The 12,297-nt window shown below is 41.3% G+C and overlaps 1 protein-coding gene across 1 annotated transcript in view; it reads left to right on the top strand.

Moving 5' to 3' along the window:
* lrrc1 (leucine rich repeat containing 1) overlaps window positions 1-12,297 on the top strand; it is a 133,417-nt gene that overhangs the window by 28,214 nt on the left and 92,906 nt on the right. Inside the window, exon 2 of the mRNA XM_073056722.1 lies at window positions 3,319-3,436. Within this exon, the coding sequence (XP_072912823.1) occupies window positions 3,319-3,436 (118 nt within the window). The remainder of the gene's footprint in view (window positions 1-3,318; window positions 3,437-12,297) is intronic.

Below are 12,297 nucleotides of genomic sequence, written 5' to 3'. Positions count from 1 at the left end.
TATGGTTCTATGGATAAAGCAGTGGCTGATTGGCAGGATGCAAAGAGTGGGAATAAAGACTGCCAGTAATTAGTGATGTTTCACAGGGGTTGGTGTTAACGACCAGTTCTTTTTACATTGTATGTCAATGATTTTGATGGCTTTGAGGCCAAGTTTGCAGATAATACAAAGATAGGTGGACTGGCAGGTAGTGTTGAGGAAGCAGAGAGTCTGCAGATGGACTTGGACAGATTGGGATAATGGGCAGATGGAATATAATGTTGGGAACTGTATCATTGTGTACAAACGTTTGTACTTTAGTAGAAGAAATAAAAGTGTAGACTATACTCTGAACGGGGAGAAAATTAAAAAATCCAGTGCAAAGGGGCTTATGAGTCCCAGGGCCCTTTGTGATGGATGTTGCCATGTTGAGGAACCACTTCTTGACGATGAATGAGGATATTGAGTTGGTTATTAAAGACTGTGGTGGGATAGATTAGGTGGTGGGAAAGGATTTTTTCATGTAGGCCAGGGGACACAACCTTGGAATAAATGTATTTATGCGCATTTATTGCATATCTGTACTTTATCCTCTAACTTTATTTTCAAGTTCATGTTCTAATTTATTGTTGTTCGACCATACACATGTATACAGCTAAATGAAACATTGTTCCTCTGGGGCTTAAGGTGCAAAACACAGAAAATATTATCACAGATAGCACGTATAATCCTTTATTCTTAATAATTGTTGCATGTAGCATCTTGACCAACACACCACAGTAAATTCCTAACAAATGTAATGTATGTGATGAATAAAGTTGATTGTTGATCCTTAGAACTGGGGCTGAGCCCTTGACAGGTCAAGGTCTGTGCAAATTTTCAGATTGCGAAAGGTAGGAAACTAAAACTCTCTATCCCTCTCCCAAAATATTAGTTGAATTGGGAAGCATTTAAAATCCTGAAACTAGGCAGGAACGTGTCATGAGAAATGTTTTTTGTTGAGGTGTAAAGATGTTGGAGCAGAATGAGGCCTTTCAACCCCTGGAATCAGCTCTGTATTTCCACCATGGCTGATTTATTATGCTTCTCAACCCCATTCTCGAGCTTTCTCCCTGTTGTAACCTTTGCAACCCTAACTAATCAAGAGCCCATCAACCTCCACTTTAAATGTACCCGATGACAACATCCACAACCATCTGTGGCAGTGAATTCCACAGATTCGCCACCTTCTGGCTGAAGAACTTCCTCCTCATCTCTAATCTAAAGGGACTTCTCTCTATTCTGAATGCTTTCTGATCCAAGACTCCCCCCACTGTAGGAAACATCCTCTCCGCATCTATTTTCTCTAGGCTTTTAAATATTAGATAGGTTTTAATGAGATTCCCACTTATTATTCTTACTCCAGCGAGTACAGGCCTAGACCCATCAGTCCTTGTATGTTAGCCCTTTCATTCCCAAAATCATTGTTGTGAACCTCCCCTGGTTTCTCTCCATTAACAGCACATCCTTTCTTGGATATGGGGCCCAAAATTGCTCACAGTACCCCAAGTGTGGTCTGATGGTCCAATGCCTTTTAAAGTCTTATAATGAATGACTTGAGTAGGTGAATAGCGCCTGCTTGTTCCTTTGCTGTGGGATGAATGAAAATAATTTCAGGTTCAAGGTTATTGTCATCTGACTGCATGTATACAATCAAGTTGAACAATGTTCCTCTGGACCACGGTGCACCCATAATATATGTGTCACACGCAGCACATAAAACAAACTATTAACACAATTAAGATAATGAGATATATTTCAAAATTAGTGTGATTTGAGCAGCATAGGTGAACAGTACAATAAAGAGCTCGCTGTCCTGGTGACAAGACCTTGGTGGTGGCAGGGAACTCATTAGTCTTACAGCCCGGGGGAAGACGTTGTTACTCAGTCCAGCAGTCTTACTGCCGATGCTCCTGTACCTCCTTCCTGACAGTACTGGCTCAAAGTGACTGTGGGATGGGTGGTTGGGATCCTCACAGTGCTTTTGTCCCTTTGTATACAATGCTCCCAGTAATTGTCACAAATAGTGGGGGAGGGAAATCCTGGTAGCCCTCTCGGCAAAAATATTTGTCATTTTCTGCTAACCAGTGACAACTGTCATCCAGATGATGCAGAAAATGCCCGACAAACCCTTGCAGCATGCAGTATAATTATAGAATGCACTGAAAAGCTGTGCTTATTGGGAGCAATATCATATCTGACAAGCATGTGTGTGTGTGTGTGTTTATATTAGGTCAGGGGAATGGAACCATTATTGCTTCAGAGGGTCACTAGCGTGACATGCATTTTATTTTAACCCCCTACAGTTGCAAATAATTTTAGTCCCATGTGTGAAGATGCTAATCCTAGAATTTAATGAGAGTCTGGTTTCTCTTTGTGCTGCTGCCAAATGACAATGAGCCAATAATATTTTCCTTATTTAAAATGCAGGGAAGCAGGGAATTTTGACTTCTGGTGTGTGTTTTGACAGCATAAATTGCTTGTAATTAACTTCACTTTGTTCTCAGTTTGGAGATAAAGACTGGGACGTTCATGCAGTGGATTTTAGAGTTATAGAGTCACACAGCATAGAAACAGGCTCTTCGGCCCACCTGGTCCATTCCAGCCAGGGTATCCATCTAACCTAGATCCATTTGCCTGCATTTGGCCCACATCCTGCTAAACCTTTTGTATTTATGTGTCTTTTAAATGTTGTTAATGTACCTGCCCCAACCACTTACTCTGGCAGCTCGTTCCACATACTGATCATCCACTGTATGGAAAAATTGCCCCGCAGGTCCCTTTGAAATCTCTCTTCCCCCTCACCAAAAGATGCTGCAGAGGGTTGTGGTCTTGGCAAGCTCTATCATGGGCTCTAGCCTGCATAGCTTTGAGGATATTTTCAAAAGGTTATGCCTTAAAAGGCAGCATCCATCACGATGGGCCCATGATAGCACCCAGAGCATGCCTTTTACTTCCATTAAAGAGGAGGTATAGGAGCCTGAAGACATACACGTAATATTTAAGGAACTGCTTCTCCCCCTGCACCGTCAGATTTCTCAACAGACAATGAACCAGCCCATGATCAGTAACTCACTACTTTTGCTCTCTCTTTGCACGATTTATTTAATATATAAATATTACATTTCTTACTGTAATTTGTATATTTTATGCATTGCATTGTACTGTAATGCACATTACAGTTCATATATTTTGTGAGGTATTTCAGGGTTTGGAAGGTTGGTAGAGGAGTGAGGAATGTTGTTATTTCTGTTTTCCATGTCAGAATTGTTTGTAACCATCTTCTTTCACCTTTTTCAGCCATTCTTCCAGCTGGTGAAGTTACGAAAACTTGGACTAAGCGACAACGAAATCCAGCGACTTCCCCCTGAGATAGCAAACTTCATGCTGCTAGTAGAGTTGGATCTTTCTCGAAACGGTAAATTATTGGAGTAAACACTTAAATTTTCTTTAAAATTTTGTTGCATTGTCTACATGGTCAATTTCTGTACTTTGTCTATTTTCTCCTGTGTGTGCATTCATTAGTTAATTGAGATTTTGTAGGACAGTGGATTCCAGTTAATCAGGGAAGCTACTTATTTGAAGAACAAAAGCTAATCAAGAAAATAGCTGGTATTCTCTTCATTTATTTGAGATGCTGCTTAATTGGGACAGGAGACTGGTGCCGAACACTTTCTAACTAGTGTCAGTCCTATGCAATTGTGTGGCTGTTAGACACTACACCATGCTTAGGGGTGCACAGTTTTTAAATAGTGTCAGTTGCTTGTGTTTATGTTCAAAAAGCAGTGATTTTTATCACTGATAGCTGGTGAGAAATAAGTAGTAAGACAATTCAGAACTGCTTTGCTCACTGCGGTTTCAAGCATTCAGTCATGGAGATACGAGGAACTGCTGGGTGTGAAATGAAATGATTTCACTATTTCAGCAAGCTGGGAAATTTGGAGAATTTGAAGTTATTGACAATCATCTTGAATATTAGAATGAAAATGAAGATTTAGAGGATACAGTCATTGAAAGCATTGTATGAAGGGAGTCCGTATCTACACTAGGTATCTGCGTTGATTTTGTTCATTTGCAATCAATCAAAAGAAAATGGCAGCGTACACTGAATAAATTCTTCGATCGATAACGATTTTGAACTAATACAGATTTTTATGACACTGTAGTCATATTGGTAGTGTTCTAATTTGTACTGTGTTTCATTTAGGTGCATAATCTGTTACTCAGTTGTATGGTAGTTTGTCTTCTTTAAAACCTTTTTAATTTCCATGAAATTTCGGCTCATTGGGGCAGCCGCTTAATTGAACCAAAATGTTCTGTCTCGACTTTTACCAATTAACCGGACTCCACTGTATTTCTCTTTTTCATTTGTTGTCATTTTCATTCTAATTAAGCAATTCCAGTTAGTTTTTATTAATGTCACAGACATATTTATTTTCTTATTTAATGTGGTTTTTTAACCGACTGAATCAGTGAAACAGGCAGCTGAATTATTGACGTGCAGCGATAGGACACAGAATGTATAGCACTACAGCACATTACAGGCCCTTAGGCCCACAATGTTGAGCCAACCTTTTAACCTACTCTAAGATCAATCTAACCCTTCCCTCCCACGTAGCTCTCCATTTTTCTGCCATCAATGTGTCTATCTAAGAGTTTCTTAAACGCTGCTAATATATCTGCTTCTACATCGTTCCTGACAGGGTGTTTCACACACCCACCCCTCTCTGTGTGTAAAAAAGATACACACTTAACCTCTGACATCCCTCCCTTACTTTTCTTCAATCACCTTAAATTTATGATCCCTCATATTAGCCATTTCTTCCCTGGCTGTCCACTGAATCTGTGCCTCTTATCATCTTGAACATCTCCATCAAGTCTTAGCTCGCTGAACTTGCCTTCCGAGGACATGCCCTCTAATCCAGGCAGCATCCTGATAAATCTCCTCTGCACCCTCTCCCGAGATTCCACTTCCTCCACATAATGAGGGGAATGTATTGGAGACCTCTGTTGGCTGGGGTCGATGATGGATGTTGTATCATAGCTGTCTATGTCGATATGCAAGGCAGTACTCAAGCCAGGGCAGTACAATATGCAAAGCAAGCTGTTGCCCATGCAGCATGCTTCCCTCTCCATGCAGCTGATGATTCCAGAGGAACGGCAGAGACTGATACAATTTAGCATGTGGTGTTGCAGGAGTTGCCAGTCAGCACTGAACTCAATGGAGGGCTGCCTTACGGACTCAAGCTCCAGAATTCCCCTCTGGGTTTACTCCCGAATCCTTCCCCGTGAATGAATGCAGCTGCAAGGCAGCGGAGGTTGGAGATCAGAGTTTTCCTTCTCCGGGCTGAGCTGCCAACCACGGCTGATGAGCCCCATCGGTCCACAGAGACTGGTTTTCAGATGCCAGTAACCCGTCTTTTTCCCCATACTCTTAGAAAAGGTCCCACTGGGCTTAGTAGCTGAGCCACATGTGAAGGCCAGGAGCAGGAACTATTTCTCAGAGACTATTTCAGACACATGCCATTTGGAGCATTTAATAGGTGGTGGGAGGTTTGTAAGCGATACCTCTCCTATCCCCAGCTGAATGCAGTATTCATCATATGATAAGAATAGTGATGGTCTGTAGCACAAACAATGGGATCGTGAATCCCTATTAAATAACTAGCAACACATAAAAGAAGCTGAAGGAACTCTACTGGTCAGGCAACATCTAAGGTGTGAAATGGACTTCGAATCCTTCATCAAGATTGGCTAGTGGCTCTTGTGTCTCGTACTAAATCAAAGTTCAAAGCAAATTTAGCCGGGGGTGGGAATCTGTGGAATCCATTGCCATAGACGGCTGTGGTGACCAAGTGATTGGGTATATTTAAAGCAAAGCTGGATAGGTTCTTGAATAATCAGGGCATCAAATGTTACGGGTGGAAGGCAGGAGAATGGGGTTGACAGGGATAATGAATCAGCAATGATGGAATGGTGGAGCAGACTTGATGGGCTGAATGGCCTCATTCTGCTCCATGTCTTATGGTCTAACTTTATTATCAAGGTATGTATATATCACCATATACTACCTTGAGATTCAATTTCTTGCAAGCATTTTCAGTAAAAGGGAGGGATATCATAGAATCAATGAAAAACTGCACAAAGACTGACAGACAATGTGCAAAAGAAGACAAATTTTGCAAATTTAAAAAAAATGCTGATAACCCAAGTTGTAGAGTCCTTGAAAATGAGAGCTTCGATTGTGGAATCAGTTCAGAGTTGACGTGAATGAAGTTATCCATGCTGGTTCAGTAGCCTGATGGTTGAAGGGTAATAAATATTCTTGAACCTGTGGTGTGGGACCCAAGGCTCTTGTACCTTCTGCCCATTGGTAGTAGCGAGAAGAAAACATGGCCTAGATTGTGGTGGTCCTTGATGTTGGGCACTGCTTTCTTGTGGCAGTGCTGTATGTAAATTTACTCAGTGGTGGTGATGGCTTTGCCTGTGATAGAATGGCCTGTATCCACCACTTTGTGAAGAGTTTTCTGTTCTTGGGCCTTGGTATTTTCATACGAAGCAGTAATGCATCCAGTACAGAGTTGAAGTGCAATCAGTTCACTGTGAGTAAAGTTATTCATGCCGGCTCCAGGATCCTGATAGTTGAAGGGTAGTAACTGTTCCTGAACCTGTTGAGTTTGGAAATTTGTGCAGTTGATGATGTTTCTACCTCAGTGGAAAATGGCAGTATGTCTACCTACTGAAGGCAATAATTTTGGTCCCAGACCATTGAAGCAAGGCTTTGTTTTGGTCAGAGTTCAAAGCTTGAATGTTTTTTTAATTGATTCACCCTCACGGTTGAAGTCTGCTGTCCTTTTCCATTTACAGTCCTTCAAATGAAGCAGTATTTATATCCAGGTAGAACCGGATTGGATAATGTATTACCTGACAAGAAAGGTAGCGGTAATGATAGTCTCCAACAATACACACTGTGTTTAGGTTAATTTTTCGTCATCTGCATCCCATATGACAACAATGTCAAGAATCTTTACATTTTCAGTATAGTTCAAAGTAAAATTTATGATCAAAATACATATATATTAGCACGTTCAAACAAGCTGGAGGAACTCAGCAGGTCAGGCAGCATTCGTTGAAACGAGCAGTCAATGTTTTGGGCCGAGACCCTTCATCAGGTCCCAATATATTAGCATGAGCTACTTTGGTCATGTTTCATGACCAGTCTCTCAAAACACTTCATCCCAGTGGATGCAAATGCCACTGGACGGTCGTCATTGAGGCAATTAGGAGCAATCCCTCATTTTGGATTGTGCAGAGTTGAGCTGAGAAGCTCAGTCGGATCGCATCTGTCCAAAAGTGAAATCGCAATACACACTCAGTGGCCACCTGCTGTACCTAATAAAGTGGCACGCTGAGTGTATGTTGGTGGTCTTCTGCTGCTATAACCCATCCACCTCAAGGTTCGACCTGTTGTGTGGAGATGCTCTTCTGCACACCACTGTTGTAATGCAGGTTTATTTGAGTTACTGTTGCCTTCCTGTCAACTTGAACCAGTCTGGCCATTCTCTGATCTCTCTCATTAGTAAGGAATTTTCACCCACAGAATTGCCAGTCAAATGGATGTTTTTTTTTGGTTTGTTTTTTTGCACCATTCTCTGTAAACTGTAAAGATTTTTGTGTCGAAACCCCCAGGAGATCAGTAGGTACTCAAACCACCCTGTCTGGCACCATCAATCATTCCACAGTCAAAGTCACTTCGAACACATTTCTTCCCCAGTCTAAAGTTTGGTCTGACAACAACTGAACCTCTTGAGCATGAATGTCTGCACTTTTTTTATGCATTGAGTTGTTGCTACAGATTGGCTCAGTAGAGGTGAGCAAACCTGTACAAGTGTACCTAATGAAGTGGCCACTGACCGTGGTTATTAAGCAGATGATTCATGTTGTTGTTTGTGGGATTTGCATATGTTAATCTGGAGTGACTCTATTTTAGTAGAGAACAGCTAGATAACTGCTTGTCTGGAATGTAAGGGTATTGTTTCTCCTGACATTAGCACCCAGTGTGACCTATGTCATTTTGAGTTCTGGCGTGGGTATGTGTTCTCAGCATTTTGTTCAGGTATGACGGTTGGAAGCAAGGTCAGGAAACTCATAGCAAACAATAGGTTGACAGTGTAGGAAAAGCCAAAGGAAATGAATATTAATTTAAAAAACAAGGCTTTGGGGAGATTTGATGGCACCGCAAGCTGATAAGATCTTTCAGCGTCTATCAGAATCAGGTTTAGGGTCAAATTTTGGTGTTTTGTGGCAGCAGTACAGTACAATACATAATATATTTATAAATCATAGTGAGAAATATATATATATAAACATAAGTAGCACAAAAAAGAGAGCAAAAATGGTCAGGTAGTGTGCATGTGTTCATGGACTGTTCAGAAATCATAATGGAGGGGAAATGTTGAGTGTGTGCCGTTAGGATCCTGTATCTCTTCCCTGATGGTAGTAATGAGAAGAAGGCATGTCCTGGGTGGTGGTGGGGGGGATTCTTAATGATGGATGTTGCCGTTTTGAGGCATCGCCTATTGAAGGTGTTTCTTGATGCTGGGGAAGCCAGGCCATGATCGAGCTGGCTGAGTTTACAACCCTCTGCTGTTTGTGGCCTTCCTATACCAGACGGTGATGCAACCAATTAGAGTGTACTGCATGTTATCTGTAGATATTTGCAAGAGTTTTTGGTGACATTTCAAATCTCCTTAAACTCCTAATGAAATACAGCTGCTGGTGCCTTCTTTGTAATTGTATTGATATGTTGGGTCCAGGATAGATCTTCAGAGATATTAACGAACAGGAAATTGGAACTGTTCACCCTTTCCACTGCTGATTCTCTGATGAGGACGGGTGTGTGTTTCCCTGATATACCGTTCCTGAAGTCCGCAATCAGCTCCTCGGTATTGCTGACACTGAGTACAAGCTTGTTGTTATGAGGCCACTCAACCAGTTGATCGATCTCACTCCGCCACACAATGGTATGAAATTGGACTTGGGAGAACACGGACTCATGAAGGAAATGGGGTTTAACAAATCCATTAGTGTTTTTGAAGGCATTGGAGGGAATATACAGGAAAAGATATACCAATAGATGTGGTCAGGGTTGAGTTTGTGGTCATATGCACAAGTCCATGTATGTGCAGGTGCAATGAACAACTTGCTACGACAGCATCACGGGTACAAAGCATCGGATAAGTAGCATTCATAAAACTGAAATTATAACCTTTTTTACAAGAAAGAATGCAATTGAAACAATAAATCATAAGTCCATTGTAGTGTAAAGTGGTCATATTGTTGCTAAACAACAGTGATTAAGGTTGTGCAGGTTGGTTCAAGAACTGAATGGTTGAAGGGACATAGCTGTTCCTGAACCTGGGGGAGCAGGATTTCAGGCTCTGCACTGCCTGCCTAATGGGAGATGCTAGAAGATGGCATAGCCCAGAAGATGGGGATCTTTATTATACAAACATACAAGCAAGCATAAAGAAAGATAAACCACAAGAAAAATAACAATTTAGACTCTAACTTGAGTAGAAGTTCAGCAGTAAAAGCGGGTGAGGTAGTAGCACGGTTGAACATCTATAGCAAGTTGCCATAAAAGAAGTGGCTGGTCATGTCCTCTCCTTTGTTCATGGTTATGTATAATTAATAACCTTTTATTTAAAAGCAATTGTTCCTTTTGTCTTCCCATGTTTGTAGCTAGCTGTTTTGTTCAGTTAATCTACACTTCTCACTGGGATTTGATTTCCATTTCCTCCTTGCTCTCATGCAAATTTCTGTTCATCAAAGTGAATTTATTATCAAAATTACCATATACCACTTGGCGATTCTTTTTCTTGCGGGCATTGACAGAACAACGAAATAAACCATAAGACACAGGTGCAGAATTAGGCCATTCGGCCTATTGAGTCTGCTCTGCCATTCAATCATAGCTGATTTATTATCTCTCCACTCTGTCTTCCTGCTTCTTTCTCCCTGATGCTTCTTTCTTTGATGCTTTTTTCTAACTTAGAACCCATCAACCTCGGCTTTAAATATACTCAATGACTTGGCCTCCACAGCCGTCTGTAGCAATGAATTCCACAGATTCACCATCTTCTGGCTGAAGAAATTACTCCTTATCTTTGTTCTAAAGGGACATCTCTCTGTTATGAAACTGTGCCCTCAAAGGGCCCTAGACTCTCCCACTATGGAAAACATCCTCTCCACGTCCACTCCATCTTTGTCTTTCAATATTCAATAGGTTTCAATGCGATCCACCCCTCATTCTTCTAAAGTCTAGTGAGTACAGACCCAGAGCCATCAAATACTCGTCAAATGAATGAATGTTTCTCTTTGTAGTGTGTGCAGTGAGGCATTGGGACTGGGCACATTGCCATGTTTGGATTGTCCGGCTAGTTCAGCTGAGCGATTATCCCCAATAACCATTATGCATCCTTTTTATGCCTCAAGTGGAATATTTCCCAAGACAACTACTTAAGCCTGCATATCAGATCTTTAGAATAGAAGCTGGATAACTGCATGTAGGAATTTACACTCTCACAGCTTTAACTAATTTCCCTCTCCTTTGTCACCTTGGCCTTTCAGTAGTCAGTGTTCACAGCGTACACCGGCGCTACCCCGTTGGGTGGATCACAGCCCAGCCAGATTCTCCTTCAGCAAAGGGCAGGCAAGCTTCTGAAAGGAAATGCCTGAGTGATTGGGAGCAGGAATACTTACTTAGTTCCATCATCCAATCTTGCAGCAACATAGCCAGCTAAGTTGGCCGACATCAGTGACCTGAGTGTAGACAAGGATTGAATTTAACCATAAGACACAGAAGCAGAATTAGGCCATTTGGCCCATCGAATATGCTCTGTCATTTGATCATGGCTGATTAAATAATTTTCTCAACCTCATTCTCCTGCTTTCACCCTCTAACCTTTGACGTCCTTACTAATGATGAACCACCAACCTCCATTTAAAATATATCCAATGACTTGGCCTCCACAGTCGTCTGTGGCATTGAATTCCACAGATTCACCATCCTTTGTCTAAAGAATTACCTCCTCATCTCTGTTCTAAAGGTATATCCTTCTATTCTGAGGCTGTCCTCTGGTTTTTAGACTCCCCCACTATTGGAAATACTCTCTCCACTTCCACTCTATCTAGGTCTTTCAGTAGTCAGTAGGTTTAATTCCTCATTCTTCTAAACTCCAGCGAGTATAGGCACAGAGTCCTCAAACGCTGGTCATATGTTAACTCTTTCATTCCAGGATCATTCTTGTGAACCTTCACTAGACTCTCTCCAATGCCATCACATGTTTCTTAGATTTGGGCTTAAAACTGCTGACTATACTTCAAATGCAGTCTGACCAATGCCTTACAAAGCCCCAGCCTTACATCCCTACTTTTATATTCTCGTCCTCTTGAAATGAATGCTAACATTGCAGTTACCTTCCTTTACACCAACTCAACCTCCAAGTGAACCTTGAGGGGATCATGCACAAGGACCCCTAAGTTCCTTCGCACCTCTGATTTCTGAATTCTGAGTTTGGATTGTTTCTTGGATAGAAAGGGAGAGCAATTAGAAAGGAAGGGTATGTTCCATGGAGTTCTTTCACTGAAGCAGTGAATTGTAGCTGTGTCAAAGTGAAGTGAATATTGCCAAATGCACAACTTGCTTGCAGGAGCATCAGATAAGTAACATTCTCAAGAAAGTCATAAATAGCCATTAATTATACACAATTTGTGTGAGAAAGAATAATTATAGCAAAGTATTTTATTGAAAACTTATCAAAGTAGTCATGATGCTTATTTATTTAGAGATAAAGCGTGGTTGCAGGTTCTTTAGGCCTGAGCCTGTGCCAGCCAATTACACCAATGTCACCAGTGAACCTGCTGTCCTGTACATTTTTGGAAGGTGGGAAGAAATTGCACCATCTGGACAAGACCCATGTGGTCACAGGGAGAATGTACAGACAGTGGCCCGAATTGAACTCTGGTTGCTGGTGCTGTCATAGTGTTGCACTAACCGCTACCCTGAGGTTCATTTTCTTGTGGGCAATCACAGTAAATACAAAAATAACACTATAGAATCAATGAAAGGCCACACACAGGATGGACAAACAGCCAATGATCAAAAGATGAACAACTGCAAATAGAAAAGGAAAAGAGAAACCTAATAATAATATTAAATAAACAGTAAATATTGAGAATATGAAATGAGGAGTCTTGAAAGTGAGTCCAACAGTT

The sequence above is a fragment of the Hemitrygon akajei genome, chromosome 9 (assembly GCF_048418815.1).
Source record: "Hemitrygon akajei chromosome 9, sHemAka1.3, whole genome shotgun sequence".
In the NCBI taxonomy this organism is placed as follows: Eukaryota; Metazoa; Chordata; class Chondrichthyes; order Myliobatiformes; family Dasyatidae; genus Hemitrygon; species Hemitrygon akajei.
Note: the sequence above shows the minus strand (reverse complement) of the source record. Positions and strands in the feature narration are given on the sequence as shown.